At 45.0% G+C, this 25273-nt stretch overlaps 1 protein-coding gene across 1 annotated transcript; it reads left to right on the top strand.

Moving 5' to 3' along the window:
- Nucleotides 1-797: 797 nt before the first annotated feature.
- mdfic (MyoD family inhibitor domain containing) lies at nucleotides 798-23167 on the top strand. The gene is made up of 5 exons (XM_061806855.1): nucleotides 798-1199; nucleotides 1357-1529; nucleotides 4198-4272; nucleotides 18349-18657; nucleotides 22833-23167. The coding sequence occupies exons 2-5, from the start codon at nucleotides 1433-1435 to the stop codon at nucleotides 23087-23089; spliced, it is 738 nt and encodes a 245-aa protein (XP_061662839.1). The 5' UTR covers nucleotides 798-1199; nucleotides 1357-1432; the 3' UTR covers nucleotides 23090-23167.
- Nucleotides 23168-25273: the final 2106 nt, after the last annotated feature.

The following is a 25273-nucleotide window of genomic DNA, read 5'->3' as shown; positions in this document are numbered from 1 at the left end:
GTACCCCACCTCCTACCTGTTGACAGTTAGGGTAGGCTCCAGCACTCCACACAACCCTTGTGAGGATAAGCGACAAAGAAAATGGATTGATGAATAGTTATGGTAATTATCACTAATTGGCAATTGCAACAGTTGTCAATAAATATGGAAACTAGTTGAGGTGTTGTAATGGTAATGTATTTAATGATGGCATAATTCAAGATAAGCTCCTGCCTATCATGAAATAGCTAATGATGATCACATACTATAAAACAAAACAAAAAACACTAGCATACATTAGTACAGTACTGTAGCGGGAAGCCGCATCGATAGAGTATAATGCAGCATCTCCAGTAAGACGACAAGGACCTAAGAAGCAAAGAAATAAAAGATAAAAATACAAATTACCCCTACTTTGCGTTTTTTCACTTTTTTTGCGGGTGGATTTGGTCCCGATTAACCGCGAAAAACGGGGGATTTCTGTACTGTAAACACGCTCGCACAGTCAGCAAGCAGTGTGTATGTCAGACCAGTAGTTGGCAGTGTACCTAAAATGTTCAGCACTCTTGTGCTTATTCTTTTTTTTAATGTAGTATTTATAGAAGTCTAATGCTGGGAAAAAAATTGGCCCACGTCACGTGTGAGAAGCGATAACGACAAACTGATGACGCCATTTTGCAAGATTTTTTTTCAATGGTTGGCAAATTAAAAGAAAACAAAAAATAAATTAAATACAATAAAATACATCTAGATTATCTATTCATACATGTATATGTATTCTATATAAATACAAACAAATCTTTTTTTTTTTAAGTATGACACACCTGAAGTGCATCAGTAATGATTGTTTGCGTCTTGGAAGCTCATCTGATGGCAAACTGTGGGATTAACGGTGTTTTTTTAATTCTTGGGTTTATTTTATATTTATGTAGTTGTTTGCGTTAGTCAGAGAATGCGGGAAAAGCGAAATATCCCTTCGGGGAAACGGGACAGGAAAGAAGCTCTGAAAAAAATCCGGATATGATGAAAAGTTCTCGGCTCTCCTCTAAAGAAAAAAAAAAAGAGTGAAAGAAAGTTTGGGACGTCAGACTCGTCTGCGCGAAGTCAAACTTTTTGGACAGCAGGGAAGCACGACTCGTCTCGAAAAGTTTTCGGTATCGGGCGGAGAAGGGATGGGGACGCGTCACATTTGAGGAGAAGGAGGTGACATGTTATGAAAGGTAAGCGGCTTCATTCTAAACAATGTCTGCACGCCGCTTTGAACAAGTTTGCCAGGCAAAAAAAAAAAAAAAAAATGGACGAAATGGGACATGTTCCCACTACTATTACTCCTACTTTAGCTCGGCTGACTAACCGCGTTGGTTTTGTGTGTACAAGCCGCATGAAGCGACTTTTTCTCCCACCGCTGAAGAGCAACTAGAGAGCGGATAGACATCGAAAGACTGGCGTGCTCATGTCCACGGAGACCGGCGAGCCTCCCCTTGGGCCAGCGGGGCCGGACGGGAGCCCCCAGCCGGCGACCAGCTCCCTTTTGGTGCCCCACACTCACGGTAAGGGGATGAGAGGTAGTCCGAAGGCATTTTCAAGACGATACTGACTTCCCAAATATGTTATTCAACAATACATAACTGTCATGCGGCATCATGATGACCATTGTGAACAAGTAATGCAAGTTTATGCTATATATGTATGCTATTTTCTATTCATAATTCATCCAAATAAGTTCTGGGTGTGTGCTATATCGTCATTTAGATGGCTAAAAAGTCAGCCACCAAAATAAAATATGAAAAATGATCTAAACCTTAAAAAAAAAAGGGCCTCAATTTAGTCCAAAAATATGGTAACATTCTATTAATACGTGAAGGTGAAATTAAAAAAATCACATTTTGCTTGCATATGCCTCGGGCCAGCTTTGATTTGTCTGAATGGCAACAGGTTAAATATGTATTAAGGAGGTATTGGAAGAGCCTTTAATTGCTATATATGTTAGTGTACATTGCTGCCATAAATGTTTTTTTTTTTTTTTTTGGTAGTAAATTAATTTTAACAGCATCTTAGTGGTGGCACTCCTTAGTACAGTTGAATGCCCTCTCAATGAAGTATTAACTGAAAATTGTTTGTTGTTGTGGCAGCACTAATGAAGCTGATGGGTGGGGAGTGAAGGAAGCTCAAATATTTACACGCACGCCTGATATGGTTTGGGTGCATTTTGTTTAGCGACTTGAGGCTGAGTTGTAACGTTGACGTCATTTATCAAGAATTCCTGTCGGCTGTCCGGTCTGGCGTGACAGGAAACAGCCGCGGGAGTCAACTTTGATGTCCACACGCTTCTCGAACCTTCAGTAACTGCGCAAGAATGGTTCTTTGACCATCACAGCCCACCACCGTTAAACTTGTACTGTTTACCGACGAGTGAGTCACACACACACACACACACACACACGGATGTGTAAATACAAATCACACGGCCATAAACAGAACCCGGCTCCGTTATTATGCATTTGGATTATTTCTGCAACTAAATTGAATTTGTACGGTAGTGTTTATGAAGCATAGTTTTGACTCTTAAGATTTTAAACTAAAAAATTATACTTTTACGCCGTTACAATCCACACGCTGCTCACTACTTGTAACACTGGTGTCAAACTCGAGGCCCGGGGCCAGATCCGGCCCGCCGCAAGATTTTATGTGGCCCGTGGAGGCAAATCATGTGGATCAACTTTCGTGATTTTTTTTTTTTTTTTTGTTCAAATCTGTACCAGAATTTCAAATGATCACATCATAAATGATAACGTTGAGATGACAAGCATTTTTGTGTTGCCAAACAACAATAGTTGGGAAAAACCCTTCACCTTTATTTCCGATTCCAAAACTAGCTCATTAAATATGATGAGGCGGTTGAAGATTATCGTTTCGCAGCCATAACAGCCCTTTGAGGGGAAACTGCAAGTTGGAAGTGGCCCGCGACAAAAATTTGTTTGACACCCCTGACTTAGAACTTGAAGTAGTGGAAGGTGTGTACGGACTCCCGCTGAATAGGAGATTGAACACGATTACTTCTGAATACTGACAGTACTTTTGTTCCTCATTTACAGCTAAAATAGTAGAAACTCCTTCCGGAATGATGCAAGTGTGTTCCCTTGTCTGGTTTTTAAAAGATGCGCCATGGTCATTTTTTTTTCTCCCCTCCTGGTAAAAGTCCAAAGAAACGCCCTGGTGACTATGAACAGAAACCCAGAGACCAATTATAGTTTTTAATTAACTTTCTAGTTAGATTATCACATGTAAAATAATCCAGCCGCCCCTCCCCGCCCCCTCCCTCTTTTCATTTTTCTTCAAACAAGCAATGGAGCGTTAACCGTCCTATTTATACCAAGCATCATTATGGCACTGTCAAAAAATAGCAAAGTAGGACAAAGTAAGCAATCAGTCAGGCTGCTGGATTGCGAATGGATTTTCGCTGGCCCCCTCTCAAAGGCTCTTGCGCTTAAAACTGGATTTTCCCCTCCCAAAGGGGGGGGAGGGGGGATGTAGCGGGAGTAGGCCAATTCGTTTCTAACCGCGATCACTAAATACCGCGATGCATCACGCAGTTGCGCCGCTAACGCCGACCCCACGACCATACATCATCTTACAGCTGTGCTGCATCCATCCACGACTGCTAACACCCCCCCCCCCCCGCCCTCCAGTCTAGATCCATCACCTGAATATCGCTCTCGTTGCAACAAGAATGGCAAACACGGCTCAAAAGTGGCGCCAACCCAAGCCAGTAAATAGGGTTGTTTTCGTCCCCCTTCCCCCACCCACGATGAGCGGTTAAAGGAGTGGGATGCGTGACGCTGTTGACGCTTGCGTACTTTTTTCCACTTTAACGTGAATGCCGCTTTCACAGCGGGGAGAGCCCAGCCGGGAGCCCAAATACTGCAAATGAGTTCCAGAGCTCTGGAAAGGCCTTCACCTGAGCCACATTTGGTTGTGCAAGCAATTGCTCAGAGAAAGCTTATTCGATTTATTTATTTATTTATTTTTTCTGGCGCACTCTCATCCCCCCGCTACCAGTCATACGGTGTCATCTGACCTTGCTGAAAAGTTTTACATCTGTTTTGGATTAATAGCTTGTGACAGATGAACAAAACAAACATGATCTGGAGTTTTTTTTTTGTGTGTGAAAGACTGTTTTTGTCTCATTGGCTAACAGTAAATGTTTTTTGACTGTAGATGCCTGTGTCTCCGAAGCTTCAGGACCATCTTCCAGTCATGTGACCCAGGAGGACCACTGCGAGCCAATAAAAAGTACGTTCAAACCAGCGGGTGTCTGACATGTTGGGAAATACTAATAATCAAACCGCCACAATCCATCTATCCATCCATTTTCTACCGCTTTTCTGGGTCAGGCCGGGGGGGAAATAGCTTCAGCAGGGATACCCAGACTTCCCTTTCCTCAGCCACTTCTTCCAGCTCTTCCGGAGTCATCCCGAGGCATTCCCAAGCCAGCCGAGAGACATAATCTCTCCAGCGTGTGCTGGGTCGTCCCCGGGGTCTCTTTCCGTTGGGACATACCCAGAACACCTCACCAGGGAGACGTCCGGGAGGGATCTGGATCAGATGCCCCAGCCACCTCATCTGGTTCCTCTCAATGCGGAGGAGCAGCGGCTCGACACTGAGCCGCCTCCCTGATGACCGAGCTTCTCACACTATCTCTAAGGGAAGAGCCCGGACACCCTGCGGAGGTAGCTCATTTCAGCCGCTTGTATCCGGGATCTTGTTCTTTCGGTCACGACCCACAGTTCTTGCCCATAGGTGAGGGTAGGAACGTAGATCGACTAATAAATTGAAAGCTTCACCTTTCGACTTGGCTCTCTCTTTACCACAACGCACCGATAGAAAGTCCGCATCACTCCAGCCGCTACACCGATCAGTCTGTCGATCTACCGCTCCATTCTTCCCTCATTCCTGAACAAGACCCCAAGAAACTTGAACTCCTCCACTTGGGGTAGGATCTCATCCCTGACCTGGAGAGGGTAACGCCACCCTTTTTCCGACTGAGAACCATCGTCTCGGATTTGGAGGTGCTGATTCTCATCCATATTATATTATTAAAAGCTGCTCTCAGTATGGTTGTACATTGTTGAAGACCACCGTTGGCATTTGGTTATTGTGTAGTTAAAACCCCCCAATTTTTTTTTTTTTGCCTGTCACCAGCACAGTGATTGAGTCATATCGTACCGAACAACAAAATAAGCTGTCAAGAATAAGAAATAGTTTTGACAGTTTGACTGTGCATACGCACGAGGCCTCGAATTGGCTGGCCAACTTAAATATTAGCTCCAGTGTTTCCAGTTGCAATAATACCAAGATGGCAACGTGTGCCCACCCCCACTTTTGGCAAGCCTGTGGCCCACATGTTTGCTGTCTGATTCCATCTCAGCTTGGCCGAGCATATCTATTGTCCTTTTGCTTCCTATCCAGGAGGAAATCCTGCTTGGGGTTTATTACATCTTCTTTGTAGTCCACGGCAAACATTCGCAATTATTTTGCTCCCATTTGACGCTATTCGGCTATACCGGTGTAAAATTGGAATTGAGAATTTGGACCAGTGGTGTAAATCCCTGCAGATTCATATCTACATGTGTTCCATTTTGAAAAATGTGCTTCGTCTGGTAGTCTGAGGGCATAAAGTCCCGATTGTTTGTTGTCGCGTCGAGTCTTTTTGTGTGCCGAATCTTGCCGACTTGACGACACTTCAAGTAACAATCGGTGTCATTTTTGCGGACGTTTTTTTTCTTTTTTCCCCCAAAAGTGCGTGTTTACAAAGGAAAAGGGAAAATGTGTCAAGGCAGGGCTAATAGCAGCTGATTGCTTCCATGACAGTGTGTGAGCTATAAAAAGAACCGTGAACTGCGTTTAAATGTGACACAACAGTTCTTTTGTTTCGATCTTAAGTTTTCCAGGTCTTTTTTTTTTTTTTTTTTTTTTTTTTTCAGTATTAGATTTAATGACTTGCCAGGGGCTTGTTTACCGCAGCTGCGAGGGAACGGTTTTGTTCCAAAAAAAACCCAAAATCTCTTCTGTCAAGAGGTCCTCAAAGCTTGACAGGTGTGCGAGTTGCGCTCCCGAAGGGAGGCGCGCTTCTCTTTTATCGGGAAATAAGCCCATGTGGCAACCATTTTGCGTCGTAATTGATCTTGCGACGTTACACAAATAATCAATGAGTCTGGTGGGCGTGTAAGACAGAAGCGTGACCCAACAATTCAAACTATATTTGTGTGAAAATGAAAGGTTGGACATTTCATTTTTGTGAGCAGTTTTTCCCGTGCAGACTTGGGCCAATCAGATCCTTTTCTCCGCATGCTAATTGAGAGCCCTCGTCGGCCGCGGGAGCAGGAAATCAATAAGAGATCATCTGCTCGGCTGCATCCTGCCCCCGAGCGCTCCCCCGCCGTCTGATTTAAGGCTCGCGTACGCTACATCGGCGGTGCCTTCTCACAACACCAGGAAGTCAACTATATTGTTGTACTGACAGCACAGATCCTTTTTAAAGCATATAGGGGGGCTTTCCGTACAACAGGAAGATAAACATGCGCTTCTGAGAGAAAAGGGTGTTTCGTTTTTGTCGCAAAGTCTTTATCCGAGCAACGCCTGCAGATTTTGTATGATGAGAGACATGACCGGTGGTGGTCAGGTCAAAAGTGGGTCCTTCTTTGCGCTCTACCAAGGAATTTTGAAAACGCTTTTTCACATTTTGATTGGTCGGACAGCTATTTTCATGTATTTAGACACAGGGTTAGGTTAGGGTTAGGGTTAATCAACAAAATAGTGTGGTTTTGGGGGGTCTGATGTGGCGGAGAAATATGTTGGAATAGTACAGGACATGTATGAGGGCAGCAGAACAGCAGTGAAATGTGCTGTAGGTGGGTCAGAAGAATTTAAGGTGGAGGTAGGACTGCATCATGGATCCGCGCTGAGCCCCTTCCTGTTTGGGGTAGTAATGGATAGGGTGACAGACGAGGTTAGACTGGAATCCCCTTGGACCATGACGTTCGCAGATGATATGGTGATCTGTGGTGAAAGCAGGGAGGAGGCGGAGGAACAATTAGAAAGATGGAGGCACGCACTGGAAAGGAGAGGAATAAAGATTAGCCGAAGTAAAACAGAATATATGTTGCGTAAATGAGAGGGGCAGAGGAGGAAGAGTGAAACTCCAGGGAGAAGAGATGGCGAGGATGGACGACTTCAAATACTTGGTCAACATTACAGAGCAATGGTGAGTGTGGTAAGGAAGTGAAGAAATGGGTCCAAGCAGGTTGGAACAGCTGGCGAAAGGTGTCTTGTGTGTTATGTGACAGAAGAGTCTCCGCTAGGATGAAGGGCAAAGTTTACAAAACAGTAGTGAGGCCGGCCATGATGTACGGATTAGAGACCGTGGCACTGAAGAAACAACAGGAAGCAGAACTGGAGGTGGCAGAAATGAAGATGTTGAGGTTTTCGCTCCGAGTGAACAGGTTCGGTTAGGATTAGAAATGAGCTCATTAGAGGGACAGACAAAGTTGGATTTTTTTTTTTGGAGACGAGGTCCAAGAGAGCAGATTTCGGTGGTTTGGACATGTCCAGAGGTGAGAGATTGTGTATATCAGAAGGGTGCTGAGGATGGAGCTGCCAGGCAAAAAAGCGAGAGGAAGACCAAAGAAAAGATTGGATGTTGTGATGGAGGACATGAGGACACTGGGTGTCAGAGAAGAGGAGGCACGAGAAAGGCTTGGATGGGAAAATATGACCCACTGTGTCGACCCCTAACGGGACTGAAAGCAAAAGGAGTAGTGTGGGGGGAATCTAAAGACCCAAGTTCGTTGTGATAACTAATGTCAAAGGTTTTTTTCCCTCCATATTTTGCAATCGCCATTCAATATTAGAACTCCATCCTTATCCATAGGTCGCGCCAGTGCTGCAGCCTTTCCCAGCTGTCAACGGGCAGGAGGCGGGGTACACCCTGAACTGGTTGCAGGACACGATGTGAGAACTGTTGACGTCAAAACTAACTACCACTTGGTTTCTTACCGTTTCTCTCATCTGAACAAAAGAAATCAAACTCTCCGGGATTAACATTGTACTATGCGTCTAAACTCAAGGATATCTAATCACTCGCTTCCGACAGAGGGTGTGGGACAATTTTCCAGTTTGAAATGGAATAGCAGACTTGATTGTTTCTCAAGGTTTTAGCAAAACTGACACACTTGGAAAGCGACATAGCGCAGCTGTCGTAGGGATTGTCAAGTGCAAATCTCCAGCGAGGCTGTCGCCAGTGAACGATTCCTCCGCGGCTCCTCCATCCTGGAGGGGTTTGGAGTCAGTCCTCAAGAGACGTTTGAGAGTTTTCCAGCGGCCCATATCTCCTGCGCACAGGACCCTGACTCCCTTGGCTTCACCCCTGAATAAATTGCAACTGGTTTGAAGAGTTTAATCGTCACATTATTCACCGGATTCTCAAATACTTTTTTTTTTTTTTTTTTTTTTTTTAATGCCCGATAAAGCTGACCTTACTTGGTTCTTTTATCTGTGGTGCCAAAGGCCCTGTCAAGTAACATGACTGTTTTAAAGAAAGATCGCCTTTTGTGTGACTGTCTGATTGGACTTTAGCGGCACACCTTCAAGGTGAGCACTTGATTGACCTCTTTGGAAGTGAATTTGTGACCTCTAATAACTGGCGCGAAAACGATTTCCTAATGGAAGATTCACTCTGGGTTGTCATTTACATACAAAACTACTAAAATGGGAGTAGAATCAAAAGAACCATGCTTGCGTGAAACTAAATCAACATTCTTAAGCTGCCCCAAAGTTGCCAAAGTCCTTTGACTTTGCGAGCTCCTGTTTAGTTTTTTTTTTTTTTTTTCCCCCCTTTCAGCTATAGGAACCTCGCGATTGTTGTTATGCAAGATCCATATCGTCTTCGTAGTCCTCAGAGTCCTGTCTGCAGAGAAACAATGTGTCTAAAGTGCAGAGCTGTAATGAACTCCGCCGTTATTTTCAAGTGATTACTTAGCAGTGGGTCACAAAATCCAAAACGGCATAAATAGGGTGAAATGCAAGTGCAGGGGTTGATTAAAATGGCCATTGTAATTCTACCTCTGTTGTAATTATTTTCTCACTGTCTTGCTGCAGATTTCATATGGGAAATTTCAAGTGTTAATTAGCATATTTTACCAAAGTGCCTGAGCCCTTTTTTTTTTTTTTAAATATTCAACATACTCGAGCCACATGATTAGTTATGCATACCTCGATTGTCACTAAAGTATATGGATTTTAATCGTGGATGAAGAGTGTTGTTTCATTATTGCTGCAGGGGGTACAAGTTATTTTTCCAAAGTTATTTTAACACTAATTGCCCCTTTCTGGCTAAATGTCATTTGTGAAACGCTTTGGCGCTCGGGTATTTTGTTCACCAGAGCAACAAAGTACTCCATGGGTGGAATTTAGAGTATATTCCTAACGTTTTGCATTTTTGAGAGCCAGCGAGCTCTCCCCGCCACCAATGAACTTTTTTTGTTTATGGTCTCCTTGCACCGGTCTTGTAAAACTAAAGTTGAGGTGAAGCACTAAAATAAAAAAAAAAAAAATAAAGTGTTATTTACGTCAGATGTTTACGGGAGGCTCATGTTTATCAACTGTGCCACACAAGACGGTATCTTTTCCAGAGCTGCTTGCAGTGAGGGGAAAGGGGGTGGGATGGGGGGGGGGGTAATGCGGGGAGGGAGGGGACTCCAACCAGTTTAAATGAGAGCGGCACTGGGGGATTACTTGGCCTCTAACAGGGTTTTGGCTCCAACATTAAGGTTAAAACCCTTTTCTATTACTGATATCTGTGCTGCTGTTGCCCCCGCTAGCCCCCGAGCTCGCAGCTCCCTGGCCCCTTCGTGTTTGTAGGTTCAACGCTTCGCTGCGAGGTCATTCTGTCAGGCCCCTCCTGAGCAGCAGAGGGTGACGAGAGACCGAGAGGGGTGGCTGCCGTCCAGAGTCAGTCCCAGGCTAAAGCAGTACCCCCATCCCCCTCCCCCACCTCACTCGTTCAGACTGGAGCTAAAATCGATACGGGCGTCTTCGCGTTTAAGAAGCCACTCAGAGGCGGAGGAGCACCTCCGTCCCGAAGGCTGATTCTCTCAGCTTAGGGCTTTGATTGGCATCCGAGATGTGAGGCGCTGACCCACAGCTGTCCCATTAGCGGCGGGTTAATGCTGAGATTGCTACCGAGCAAATAAAGGAACTCGGCGTGGGGCTGTTTTGATAGACTGCCGACCCTCTCTGTGACCCGCAGTCAAACCTCAGATATGTTTGGCCTCTTAGGGAGCTCGAATCGGTTAGTGGGCCGCATACAGTTTTGATGCACTGCTGTGTAGTGCCAGCCTTGGTGTGGTACGAACTTTCACCGCGCAAACTGGTCGACTTCCTGTAGGACATGTGCTTCCTTGGAGGGGGATTTCCAAACCGGCAGAATATCTGACCTTCTCCTGCTCTCGGTCACTCCTTTTGCTGTTGCTGCTCAGATTTTTATTTGTAGTTGAGGAGGGTGGCGTGTGTTTTTTTTAAGATCCTTAAATCTCCCACAGGCATGGTCTGAGTCACGTCTTTTCTAGCGTTTATCGCAACGTGAGCCTGGATTCGTGCAGCTTTTCCAGGCATTCACCGGTCACTATTAGTAAGCGTGCACTCACTTTAAACGGCGAGAAACAGGAAATTACATCAAATACATCACGAGTGAGGCAAGCGTTTGTGCTCCAGGACGAGTGCTTGAATTAGCACATTGCCAAATTCTGCAAGTGTTGAAACATGAGGAGGCGAGGCGCCGTCAAGTCCGAATTGCACCTCCCCATCCTGCAGTTTGGATGTTGAATATCGAAGTCGAGCATTTGACTATGGGAACAAACAACCAGTATTGTGCGCTGCATAGAGGCCTAAATGCACTGATTATTAAGCTACGTTTGTGACAATCCTTGGGTTGCAATCGCGTGATAATTGCCACCATTTCTACAGACAAGCTAGGCGTTGCAGACGACATCACCATGGCGATGTCCGCAGACCCATATGGAAGCGGCGAGCGGCGGATGTTTTCTGCCTACTTTAATTCACTCGATGATGTCGCCAAAGCTAGATATGTACAGAAGATCAAACTCTGTGAAGATATCGATCCATATACTCTCCACGACAAAGTGCTTTTCAAAGGATCTGAAAGACTTCCCTGAAGTAGAATATCCGGACACAAGAAATACACATGCTTACAAAATGATCAGAACGGATTTTCAGATAACCATTTGCCTTGTGTCCTCGAGCTTCGTTCAGATCTGCGCGTCATATATTTGCAAGCCACTTTTGTTGCCGTTTTTTTTTTTTTTGATAACTCCATTGTATCTTCTCCTTCGTGCATTCTAATCTTTGGAATACGGAAAAGTCTCTTCCCACTCTCTCTGTTTGCCCGATTTCCACATCCATACACGCAACAAAAATCTGTCACGATGACGATGGACAGATGATTGCTTGACTAAGCGTGACGTCACGTGCGACCCGGCCCATTGTCCACTGGATAGAGGCCAGCATTCGCTTTCAATTGAAGTCCTGATTATTTAAAGGTCAAGCCTCAACCCTATAAACATTCTAATATAGATATTTTAAGGAAAAATCCATATTATCACTTCAATGTCTATACGAAAAAAAATGAGCGGAGAGCGCGTCATCCACGCGCAAAGTTGCGGAAGTGTCATTTGACATCCAAGTGGTCGGCATATTGGCTGCATATCCTGTCTGTGATGTCATCCCGGACATTCGCCATTGGAAACACGCTGTGACCCCTACTATGGGAGACGAACTCGCCCCTTCTGACACGGAAGTTCTTTTCAAAGAAGAGAACATTTCACAACTGAGTGAGGTTACCGGGGCAATATTACCCTTTTGTTTCGAGCCATATTGAGATTGTATGTGGATCACGGCCAAACCGCCTCCCCGTCCGATCCACTTTTGCGGCGGAGATGAGCCGTCGCGGCCCCGTGCCGCAACGAGCGACCCCGGCGGCCGGCCTTGTCGGCCAGAGTGGCTCACTTTCGGCGCCGAGCCGGGCCGCTTTATGGCGTTATCGGCGCACGCGGATGAGTGCGCCATTACCGGCAGTGTTGTTCATAGCCCCTGTCCCTGGCGTTGTTCATAGCCACCGCCATCCGTGATGAACAACACTGCCAAGCCGGTCGCTTTGCGGCGTTGTCGTCGCACTTGGCTGAGTGCGCCATTGCCGGCAGCGTTGACGGCCGCTGCTGTCCGCGATCCCGACACAGCAGCCGCACGTTGACACATTTAGCACCCCTGTCATACGTCCGTATATCTTTTGTTACATTATGAGAGACTGATTACGTGGTCCGCCCCAAACAATTTTTTTTTTAGTAGCTGTATACACACCTACGTGTCGTTTGGGACCCACGAAGCTCTCGTCCTTTACACCTGTGCAATCCATTTTTCACAACGAACCGGGTCTCTTGGAAACTTATGAAGGGTAAATCCATCCTCCGGAGTGTTCGCGAAATATCCAGCAATGCAACGAGCCGGCATTTTGGATAACCCGAAGGAACAATGAGCTACCTTTCCGCAGGTACAATTCATCGAAACAAACAAGTTTGCTAGAGGGTGCTCCTGCCCCATACATCACTTCCTGCTTCTTCTCGAAAACAAATCCCTCGAGAGGATTTTCATGGCGGGAGTTACAAAAATCTATATGTATCAAAATCCTGTTTTGTGGTGGGGAAAAGAAACAGATGGGTCCATACCGGCTGCCATTTTTTTCATTAATAGCATACTAAAAATCATCCATTTCATGACACTTGACCTTTGTGACAATAAAATGTAGCTAAACAGACCAAGGTCCAGGGATCGGTTTTTATTTTACTTCAATCCCCATCAGTGGCAAAAAATAGCCAACGCTCATATTGTCATGTTGCGAATAGAACTCAGTCAGCCAAAAAAAAGGACAGCAAAATAATGCTACATTTCCGCAATTAAATGAGATGCTGCACGGTGTGACGAGTCTTGACAGCTAATCGAGGCTACACATGCCCACAGTGTCACTGTCGCTGATGAGTATCGAATAACCAAGCAGGTAATTCAGCCCTTCTCATCATCATCTTGGCGCTCCCATTGGCGCTATCATCATCATTTCATCTCCGGACAAATTCAGAACAGTGTTTGTTAACTGTCAGGGCCAAAGTAACACCCCCACCACCACCACCCACCACCCCACACCCTCCCCCGATCTGCTAGAACAGGTCACATTTCTGTTATCTTGTCAGATCAAATTCCATTCCTGACATGAATAGAGATTAATAAATTTTTTTTTTTTAAATCTATTCTACCACATTTTTCAGTAGTGGGCTATTCTAGTGGAAACCATATGGCATATAAAAAAAACAACTATAATGTTCACTGGCTTCTCACCTGTTTATATTAGCATCCATGTTTAAAATATTGACGTGTTCTAAAAAGAACACTCACGTCAACATAGAGTTACGATTCTAGCTCCGTCCCGTCAACGTCCTCGCGTGCTATGATGTGTTTATCGTAAAGGCGCTTTTGAGTGTCTTGTTTCCCAGCCAGCGCATCTTTCGCACATTACGAAGGAAAGTCCTTGTCTTCAAGTTCGGAAGGTCAAATGGTAAACATGTCTTTGATACGCCCAAGGAACATTTCAATCAGAGCCCTTTTGTAATAACATTCATTGTGCTACACTTCGTCTCCCGTTCCCCCTCCGCTTCCGCTGTCGTATAATTCCCCTGGTTTTGCGTCTATAAATATGGACAGGGAAGATGTATAATTTCTAATGAGAAAATATATCCCTTTGGATTGAAAGGTAGGGGCTGTTCCATGCGCCGCTATTTGTTAGGAGGAGAGATGATACCTGGGGCTGTTTTGGCGCTGGCGGTGGCGGGGAGGACTCCGGCTAGGTCATTGCACATTTTGCAAATTAGCATTTCAATCATGCAGGTACATGCGCAGCCGACCGGAAAATGTACACGCTTTCCCCGACGCCGCCCCGCAAAAGATAAACAAAACACCGGTGCGGGGAATTAGCATTTCCCGAGCTACTCGCTTTTGAACTTGCCTGAAAATGACACTTTTTTTTTTTTTTTTCCCCCCATTTCCCATTCAGCTCCAAAGTCGCTGCATTGTGTAATAATGGCTATTAACTGATGAATACAAGGTCAGGATTGGATTGTTTATTTGGTTGACAGGATGTGACATTTGAATAACTTTATATTCCGTGATGGGCCTCCTAATAAGTCTGGGAAAACACCTTTCATCGCTTGCTCCTTACAAGGCATTAATATAAAAAAAAATGCTTTTCGCTTGTAATTGGTCTGCAGGCCACTCGCTTGTAGTGGTGTGCAAATGACAAGCTTCACATTAGCTCGTGTTACCTCTTATTTTTAAGAGTTTCATGTTCTTGCCTTTTCCGAAATTGGTGTTTGTACAGCTGTGTTGGCCTCTGCTAGTGCATGCTTTGTGACATACGTGTATGAAAAGTATAAATACACAGTCTTTTGGGTGCAATTTTCTATTTTTTATTTTTTTGTGACAAACTGGGGTGTTTATACGCCTGCTTTTACATACAGAGCGGGCCACGTGTGACCCCACCCCCCTTCCGTCGCTCGGTCCCCGTGTGGCGCCGCCGCTGAAGACTCTGTGACAAATGGCAATTATATTTGTGTGTTCTTCATGAATCCATCAAACACTGGCCTTTTAAAAATGCTCCCCAGATATCCCGGCCTGTCAGCCTCTGGTAGCGGTGACCAAATTGGGATGCTGCTTAGACAGTCAAGAAGTACTCGCCCCGCGGTTTCCCCTCTGATGTGTGTGACAGCGTGTGCAGGGGAATACCATGTTTTATTCAACTACAAATGTACACTCTCAACAGTTGTTGATGTGCTCAAAATAGGGCGGTTACAAGTCCTATTTGGTGCGCTGCGGATGTGCGTGTTTGAGTGTGCATGTCGGATGCATGTGGTTTTCAGGGCGTCCTGTCAGGTTTTAAGTCCGTTTTTGTTGCAGAGTTGTAGCGATAGGACATCGATCCATCCATCCATTTTCTTAGCTGCTTATCCTCACAAGGGTCGCAGGAAGGGCTGGAGTTTGCCAGCTGTCAACGGCCAGGCGCCGGGGTACACCCTGAACTGGCAGCCAATCGCAGGGCACATGGAGACCTTTTTCAGAAACTCTAGGTGGCGATGACACATTGGAATGAAAGTGGACACCATTCTCATAACCTAGGTGGTGTTGGAGGTTTTTTAAAACAAAAAAAAAAAACAGCCGCAGCAGCTACAAAGTAGCAACATGATATCACAGCACTAACAGGGCTGGTTTACAAAAACAACATCTAAATCACTGAGACGCAGCAATGCGCTAGCAGAGCGCTAACGCTAGTGCAGCACTAACAGGGCCGGTTAAAATAAAAAACATTCCGGTGAAAGTCACTTCCTCGGCACATATATTACACCAGTCTCACTCTTACCTTTCCACTCAAGTGTCCCCTTGCGGGCGTTTAGAAAAAATGCACAAATTAGTTGCATCACCGCATAAGCCGCAGGGTTAAAAGAGTGTGGAAAAAATTGCGTTTTATCAGCCAGAAATGACTATAATTCAAATCTAATCCAAATTTCTCATTTGGCATTTTTACTTATGACTAAACGCTCAATTTTGTCAAGTCCTTGAGTAATCTTGGAGATTTGGTGATGGAGCTGCGATCACGACATCTCAGTCATCAATTCAGATTACCCGCAAAATTCCAAATTTCTCTTCTCGCTGATTAACCACCTAAAGTTTCCCCCAACTAACTTTAGCGTACCGCAACTCCAACACGACATCCCCGCGCATGATCATTTCTTTTTCGTCTCATTATTTTTTCATTTGTCGAGTGGCGACTGTACACGTCTGTCATTGCCATATCTGACAGTATCATCATTAGCGTGATCAATGGTTATGGATATTATATTATGCATTGTGCCCATTCATCTTCATTGGGATTAAAATAGAAAAATTAAAAAAAAAGTTGCGAGGAGGCGTTGCGGCAAGTTCCCCGAATTGAGTTGAACTCATTTTTATGGCTTTGCGGTTTTTCGAGAAAATCTTTTTTTTTTTTTTTTTTTTTCTTTCAACATTGGCAGCCACCTTTTAACAACTATTTCTACTTTGGTAAATTGAAAGTTTGACTTCCTACGCCGGTTAGATAATTATACCTGCCACTCCGCCTAGGCGCTTTCGGCGAATGAGCGTGTTTATGAGCGCGGAAGCCCGCGTGGTCAACCTCAACGGGGAAAGCGACGGCGCTGTGACGTATTGCTAGAAGTTGGTTCTTGAATGAAGTCGCAGAACACTTTTGCTGTGTTTGCATCCTCGCGGAGTTGAACTCTGTCCTATCTAGTTAAGCTGTTGCGGTCGCCTCCGGGCAAACCCACACGGTAGAGGAATTTCTGTGCGAGCGCGATGGTTGCCGAGCGGATGAGCGATGGGAAAAGAATGCGTCGTCGGAGCCAAAGTGCCAAACCACAACAGATGTGGCGCCCTCGCCATCCTCTCGTTAATACACCGCCGCCGCATTGTCACGGACGGTCTTTGTCTTGTGGAATAGACAGGAAAAAATCCATCAAGTCGGTCGTAAATCGCTGCGTGAGAAGCGCTCCCGCCTCCTCCCCAGTTGTCGGAGTCTGACCGTGAGGAATCCCCACCCCCACCACCCCCCGTCCCTGTAGTCCCGATTTGTCTTTATTTTTTTTTGTTTTGTTTTGGTTTTTTTGTTTGTTTGTGTTGTTTACTGAAGCAGCTCAAGGGGTGCGCTTAATTGCTTTGTTTTTTTTTTACGTTCACATCCGGCCTCTCTCTGGGCGATGTCCCGTTAAAAAGCGCCCAAGGCCCAATTCTCACACTCGCTCCTGTTTAGTTGTAATTGTCGGGAGCTGACAGAAGGATCGAAATCGACGCTGCTACCTTTTTTTTTCCCCCTTCTTTTGTGCAATAATGTCAGCGATGCGCTATAAAGCAGCTCAATTAGGGCAGTTGAGAAAGACTGGAGGTAACTGTATAGAATGGCAAACGGGTGAATAATTCACCCAAAATTCGGATCGGGGTGGCTCTGATGTGAGGTAACGCAGGAGGAACTCCCAGCGGAGCTGAATGTGCAGGTTACCCCTCTTGGCGAGACGCCGCATCTTCGGCTGGCTCTCATCCTTCGCCGCCTTTCTTATCAGACAGGTCGCCGTCTTCTGACTCGCAGACTTGTTGAGGCCACCTGAGCGTCGGCGTAAAGGAGATCATTACTGTTGCAGACAGCAGCTATTTTGTATAAGCGCTTTTATTCCCCCCCCCCCCCAACCCCTGTAACAATCTCACGTTCCCTCGCAGAACTCACCTGGGTACTGCTCCCGTCTGCCTTACAGCGGCAGCTTTTTCTGATCCTGTCACATGTGAGGTCCCTACATCTTGTTTCTGCCTCTCCTGTCATCCTGGCGCGGAAATGTTTGCCATGTGATCAATATCGCAACGCGGCATACTCGGAAGATTTGCCGAGAACCGACGGGGCAGAGAAAGTTTTTCATGAAGCCTGACGGCGGAGTGCTGACAAAGTTCCCGCGCTTGTTGAAATAGAGTTACGCGACTGTCAAGCATTTACCGCCGACGGAGTTGAAGTTCTTTTGTTAGGATCTTTTGAACATTTGGAGATTGTAAAAACTTTCCAACCTGTGTAATGACTGCAATATTTTTGTTGCGTGCCTTTAAGGGGTGTGGCCTTGTCGTTGACATCAGCGGTTGGAGCCGCTTAGTCTGCGTGTGAGTGTCTGGGCGTAAATTGGCAGCTTATAGCATTTTTTTTTGTTTTTTGTGTGTTTGACTGGTAAAGCGTTAGCCTCACAGTTCTGAGGTCTGGGGTTCAATCCTGCACCCGCCTGTTTGGAGTTTGCATGTTCTCCCCTGTGCCTGCGTGGGTTTCCTCCGGGCACTCTGGTTTCCTCCCTAAATTGTCCCTAGGTGTGGTTTGTGAGTGCGGCAGTTTTGTCTCGATGTGCCCTGCGATTGGCTGGCAACCAGTTCAGGGTGAACCCCGCCTCATGCCCGTTGACAGCTGGGATGGGCTCCAGCCCTCCCAGCGACCCTCGTGAGGATAAGCGGCAAAGTAAATGGATGGATGATTGTTCGTCCTGTTACCAAAATATCTTGGAGGGCAACTGTGATTGTGGCTCTCCTTGCTCACGTGTGGGCAATGCAGTACCATAATTGAGTTTCTCCTTGCTGCCATTTTAAGTTGATTGTATTTGAATGATTATGAGCAATGACAGTCTTTGCGTTTGCTCTCAGGTCAACCTCAGAGTGAAAAGGGACAAAACGGCGTCGGCCTGACCGTTCCCGGCGCACCCGGCGACCTCGATGCCGTCCACCCCGGTGTGAGGACCACGTGCAAATGTTCACGCGCAAACGCCGCGGGGTCCAGCGCCGCAGGAGGCCAAACCTGCCCCACGAGGGTGGCGGCGGCGCAGCCGGAGCCGTCCACTCCGGTTTCCCAGACGATGGAGCGGAAGTTGAGGTCCAGCCTGTCAGTCAACAGCGACGGCAGCCGGCACAGTAAAGGAAGCTCGACGGAGTCGCCAAGACCGCCTTTACCAGAAGGTGAGTCAAAGTCCATCTGGCAAAAACTAATTCAGGACTAAGACTTGCTAACAAACAACTAACACAACTTAATGCTTGATGCTTTTTACTAATCATAAATTAAGACAATTTATTATTTGCATGTTTTGGCTTTACTTGCAAGTGACTGTAAGATATATGCATACAAAAAAAAAATATAATAATAATAATAATAATAAAATAATATATAATATAAATTTACATCTATATAAATACATATATATATATATATATATATATATATATATATATATATATATATATATATATATATATCTACAGATAAATCCAGGCCAAGTTCATTTCGGACAAATTGCTCATAACAATCAAAGATGATAACATATTTACATTAGTGCTGTTTCTGTTCATTCTACTGATTGCATTTTTACTGTCTTACAAATATGATCGACAAGCAAGATAGTTTTACCTCATTTGAATTATTCGAATCTTATTAATTTCTTATCGAAAGCGCAGTTAACTCATCTTATGTCTTTTAAAAATGGAATGGAAACTATTAGCTGATTTTGAAATGCAATGTTGGACTGTTCGGTTCCTAGGAAACACAATGATGTTCGTTGTAAGCTGTACAATACAATATGCAAGCAGAATTTAAAGTATGATATTGATAATATATTTGTACCCCCACTCATCATGAAATGGCGGCACGCACGGCGGCTCCCGTTTATCACTTGTGTCAAGGGCGCGGTTCCGCGTTCCACTCCAACCGGCACGGCCCTTCACTTTGTCAGGTGCGGGGCCGGGGTGGGGTCCCGTAATGACCGGTCCGCTTCCCGCAGGCGCAGATACGGAGTAGGTGTGACCGCCTAACAATGGCCAAGAGCGCGGGGTGCCCATTAAAAGTCATGACCGGCCCCTCACACCTCTGCGGGCCTCCTCTCTCCGCCCCGCCCCGCATCGCGGCGAGCGGGGCCCTCATTAACTAGGACGGACGTCGCCGCGCTCGTCGGCGTCCCGGGCTCGTCGCCGTACTTTTATGAAGCATTAACGCGCGCATCCATCCGAAGGACGTTGATTTATAACGGTCCGATTGGAAAACGTGTGTTTACATGAAGGAGAAAAGTAGGCGGTTCGATCTTTATTTAATGGTTTCCTGCACTTGAATTATGCATCAGGTGTGGTAACGGGCGAACTACATGGAGGACCACACATCTGCGGAGATGTTGCACGCGTCTTAATTGGTTAAGAGCGGACGAGAGAGGGTGACGAAGGTGGAAATTAAATTTAAAAAAATAAAAAGCAGTTCAACTAGTCGATCTCATTACGGCTTTTGTGTCGACTGTTTGTGGATGCGAGCGCGTTGGCGTCAACATGCGAGCTCTCGAGTGTTTATTTCCCCGTGGGGCGAAAATAAAAAGAACAGAAAAGCCAAGCTGTTGTGTTTGAGTGTTTACATGGATTAACATAATCTGTTTGCCTGTGAAATTAGCCTCCAAAAAGACCCCCCCCCACCCTCTCCGAACACAACAAATAAAAGGCCTGGGCTCCGAGGGATTCCCCGTGTTGTTTTGACACGGGAATCAGACTGCGATACAACACATTAAGGTTCTAAGGGGTTGTTTGGCTTTTATTCTGCCGATTTGGGCGGGCTCCTGCCATCCGCCGTGGTGTTTTGCTTAATTGCGTGTAATAAGACGCGGACCTCGAGCTGCTTTTTGCCCGCCGAATGCTTACTTGGGTGTGAAAGCTCAGGATCGAGTGATTTTCCTCATTGAGAAATCCTTGCAGTCTCCTCGGTTTCTCACTTTTTAGCCGTGCATTCTACTCTGTCCCCCTTTTGGCGCAATCTGTGCAGCCGGTCCACAAGTTTGTTTTAATGTATCTGTCGGCGGTGTCCGGTTTTCTCTCTCGTGTGCAGCGTGTGACCTTCCTCCTCCTCCTCCTCCTCACTGGATCCACTGTAATCGCTTGCTCCTCAATTATACATCCAAGTGAATAGCTGAGAGGGTCGGCCCGCAGCGTAATGATTGTGTACCGTGTTTTTTATTTTTTTTATTTATCCTTTTTCCAGTTGGCTCTTTAGATTCTGAACACTTGCGTGGATCATGGCTCTCCCCTCTGGGTCCTTCAAAGTTTGTTAGCATGAGCTTTTTTTTTTTTTTCTCCCCCCCCCCCCCCCCCCTCGCTTTTATGAAGTACTTGTGGCCCGGGCAGGAGTTGACCACGCTCTTCGGCACCTCGCGGCACGGTCATGTTTAATTGTAAAGGAGCAAGTATTGCTTCTTCAGATCAGCATAATAAGATGCATTAAAAGTTCAGTACACACTTCACGCAACTTGCTTATATCACAGCAAGCCTGCGCTCCTGGTCAGCTCCCCCCACCCCCACTGAGCATGAAAAAAAAAATTGACTTTGATTAATCAAACATGAGCATCCAGCAGTCCTCTGCTTGCCTTCCCATGCCGTCCTCCATCGTCTCCTGCTTTCCCCTTCGCCTCTAACCCAATCAGCAACGGCTCTCCCCGACAGCTCGAGATGGAATGATGAAAGTTATGCAAATACGGCCTGTTTGTAATACTATTTTTTTTTTCTCCCTTTTTTTGCGGGGGGCATACATCCACATGACTTCTTTTTTTTTTTTTTTTTTTTTTTTTTTTTTTTTCTTTTTTAAAGTACTCTGACGCAGTGGTGCTATGCTGGATTTTAGCGTCCAAACTCGGTGTAGACCCCTACACAGAGGACCTGGTGACTCTTGTGTGGAAAATTTATGTGATGCTACTTGCAGTTTGCAGGATGCTCCAAACTATATTTAGCCAGATTTATTTATGTGCTTGTGTGCGTAGGAAAATAATTTGTGTGTGTGTATGTGTGTCCTGTATTTGATTGACCCATGAACAAAGGAAGTACTAACCACTTGTTGCTACTTTCTTGTTGGCTATAGCTCTTATGCAGCACTCTCTGCTTGTAAAAAGTCGGCCATGTAACATTTTTGTCATTAATAATCTATTAATAATATAATAATTTAAAATGATACCATCCTTTTTGGGGCAATTCCTTTGCGCTTAAATATTTCTCTATTAAGGGTGTAATTACTTATCTATTACATGTATGCGTTTATTTCCCTATGATCGATCTGTGCTCAGCAAGTTGGCCTTGCGCATGACATTTATCAATCCAAGATTGTTTTGAAATGTAATCAATAATAGATTGTATTGACACAAGTAAATAACGCGGATATAAGCAAGGCAGACTATTTAGGAGCGTGGTTTCTTTGTCACACTTTTGATAAAGGTCTGAAATGTTACTTGTCACATTCAGCCTGCTAGCAGGATGCAAAACAACGTGGTGGATTGCAAAGACGGAGACGTTCAAAATCACAGGTGTGGAACTCGAGGCCTGGGGGGCCAGATCCGGCCTGCCACATGATTTTATGTGGCCCGCGAAGCCAAATCATGTGTATCACCTTCCATGTTTTTTGTTTAAATCTGTACCAAAATTTCAAATTGTCACATCAGAAAAGACAAGATTGATTATAAGTATATTTAGTTAGATATATTTGTGTGCATTGGAAAACAATTTGCTTGAGTGTGTGTCCTGTAATTTGACTGACCCATTAACAAAGGAAGTACTAACCACTTGTTGCTTTCTTGTTGGCAATAGCCACATTTTAAAAGCTCTTATGCAGCACTCTGCTTTTAAAAAGTCGGCCATGTAACATTTTTGTCATCAATAATTCAAGGCCTTACGTGCTATTTTAATGCAGCGTGTCTAATTCGGCCGGGATCTGTAAACACATTTGGGCTGGCTAATGAGTTACATTCGTAATTTGTAATGGTAAATTCAGCAAAACTCTCAGGCGCCCTCATCAAAAAGGTCCGGAGAGGTTAAATGTTAATCGGAGGCGTATGGCATGGCTTGCGCTAATCGGCCCGTTTGCCGGGGAACTACCGACTCCTAAGACGTCACTAATCATCTTTTGAGCGATCCAGCCGGCCGCGTGCATGATGATGCTGCAATTATTTAAGTCTGTTAATCAAAACAGACGGCGAGGAATTCGTTGCTGTGCATTTCCGCATGCAAAAACTCATTTGCATACTAATGCTCCAATTACGCCGCATCGCCGCTTGAATTTTACTTCACAAAAATGTGGATTTCATTTCACGAAATTGTCGCCCCCACCCGCGATCGGCCGGACCCAGACTGCTGCGTCCACTGCATCCTGGCGTGCCTCTTCTGCGAGTTCCTGACGCTTTGCAACCTGGTGGTGGCGCCGGCGTGGTGCGGCCCGTGCGCGTCCGAGTCGTGCTGCTGCTGCTGCTGCTGCTGCGCCGAGGACATGGGCGACGACTGCAACTGCCCCTGCGACATGGACTGCGGCATCATGGACGCCTGCTGCGAGTCGTCGGACTGTTTGGAAATCTGCATGGAGTGCTGCGGCATCTGCTTCCCCTCGTAGGGGCGCTTTGGCCTCGCCTTTTTGGATAACTGGAGCCTGGGTGGATAACTGGTTCAGCAGTGGAGGGGGGGGGGGGGGGGGGGGGGGGCTTTTTAGTCTGTGCGATATCTCTTGTTTGTAGTTTGAGTTTTATAATGCTGACTGACACAGGGCTCCTTCCATAAAAGTAGAACTAACTCCAGAGAAACTAAACAGCAAACAAACAAGGGCATCGGAATTAAATGGGGAGACTCTCTAGCCCACCGGTTCTCAAACAGTGGTTCCCGAACCCTCGGTTTCAGCAAGCGGTAGCTTAAGGGTCAGTAAAAATAATTTACGTTAAATTAGGACATGTTTAATTAAAAAGGATAGAGTTGGGTATCACTGGTATCAGGCAGAAACCTCTTCAAAAAAATTTTTCAGAAACACCACCTCAAAAGGTATATATGCACATTTGTTGAGGCATTAAATTCACTTAATATCCATCCATCCATCCATCCATTTTCTTAGCTGCTTATCCTCACAAGGGTTGCGGGAGTGCCAGAGCCTATCCCAGCTGTCAACAGGCACCAGGCGGCGTACACCCTGGACTGGTTGCCAGCCAATCGCAGGGCACATTTAGACAGACAACATTCGCACTCATAACCACACCTATGGGCAATTTAGAATGTCCAATTAATGTTGCATGTTTTTGGAATGTGGGAGAACATGCAAACTACTCACAGGCAGGTCCGGGATTGAACCCGGGAACTCAGAACTGTGAGGCCACCGCTTTCCAGCTGTTCCACCACGCCGCCCACACTTATCAACTTGTGAAAGAAAATATGTAATTGGACAAATCTGGCCGTGTTTTGGCCCAACATCAGTGATATGTGGTGGGCGTACCAGTAAAACCAATTTTTCATCCCTACATGAATCTTTTTTTACAGACAAAAAGGCTTATTATTAGAGGATTTTTTTTTTCAGAACAGAGGTCCCATTACAAAAACAAAATACCTTTTTCAGAATATATTCTCACTTAATTCTAATATGTATATACATATGCACTATTTTAACTGACCTTTTGGCCTCTTTAATCTTAAACCTTTTAAACCTTTAAATTTACAAAGGAAAAATACTTTTCTGATCATTTCAGTTGAAAGAAAAAAATTCTTAAAATTATTTAATGTAACTCCCCCCCTCTAAAAAGATTTTCATAGAATTCCAACTTATTTTTTGTCAGTCAATTTTTACTTAATGCATCCTCGGTAAAGGATTTTGCACCCGAAATGTTTGAGAACTTTTGACCCTCTTCTTTTTAGTCTGTCGCTCCCTAAGATTGAAAACACTGTAAAAATACGACATCTCAGTTTTATGTACACAAATCTAACTTGTGGTGCTACACGGCAACTCTAGGAAGACGCTGATCGGGACTTTTGAAAATCAGCAACGCCCAGTTGCCATGTCAGCGCCGATGCTCGGTCGCGACTCCCAACAAGGCCATCGTTAGCTGTCCTGTTGCCTTTGTTTAACTAATGAGGCGAGAGTGACTTTGTGGTGAATTTCCAGCGCTTGCTTTGATGCTCTTTCAGCAACTCTCGCTCATTACTGGCCCTCATTAAGACCACTCGCCAACCGGCAAAACAAATTGTCACACGCTTACGTCAACAGAGCTTTTTTTTTTTTTTGGCGTCCTGTGCATCATCGCAAGCTGGAGAGATGCAAAAAATAGATCTAACCTTTGTGTCGTTTGGACTAAATTCTCTTTAATTGACTTTTCGTTTAGTTCCTCTTGGTCAACTTGAAGTGTTGAAACAAAACACTGAAGATCTTTTATAGATTTAAAAAAAAAAAAAAACAGTAGCTAAAGTTTACTGCTCCAATTTTCAAGCTTTGCAATTTTGTGTTGATGCATTTTTCAAGTATGCAAGTCATGTAAGTTGATTTCTTTGCTTTTGTACATTATTTCTGAATGTAAATTTGAAAATAAACAGTTCTTTGTCAGTTTTGGTCTTTTTTTTTCTTTTTCTCCCTAACTTTAGCTTTTCCCTTGTAAGGTTCAATATTTGTTTTTGTTTTGACATTTTGTAACCACAGTGTAATTTTGTGAATGGTTGCTTGATCGGTGTCCAAATGGGATGGCAAATCACCGGGTTTGTTCTGGCATGTCAGAAAGGAACATACTGTTCTGTTCATTTAGTTAAACAATACTTTTTTTTTTTTTTT

Source organism: Syngnathoides biaculeatus, chromosome 20 (assembly GCF_019802595.1).
Source record: "Syngnathoides biaculeatus isolate LvHL_M chromosome 20, ASM1980259v1, whole genome shotgun sequence".
Taxonomy (NCBI): Eukaryota; Metazoa; Chordata; class Actinopteri; order Syngnathiformes; family Syngnathidae; genus Syngnathoides; species Syngnathoides biaculeatus.
Note: the sequence above shows the minus strand (reverse complement) of the source record. Positions and strands in the feature narration are given on the sequence as shown.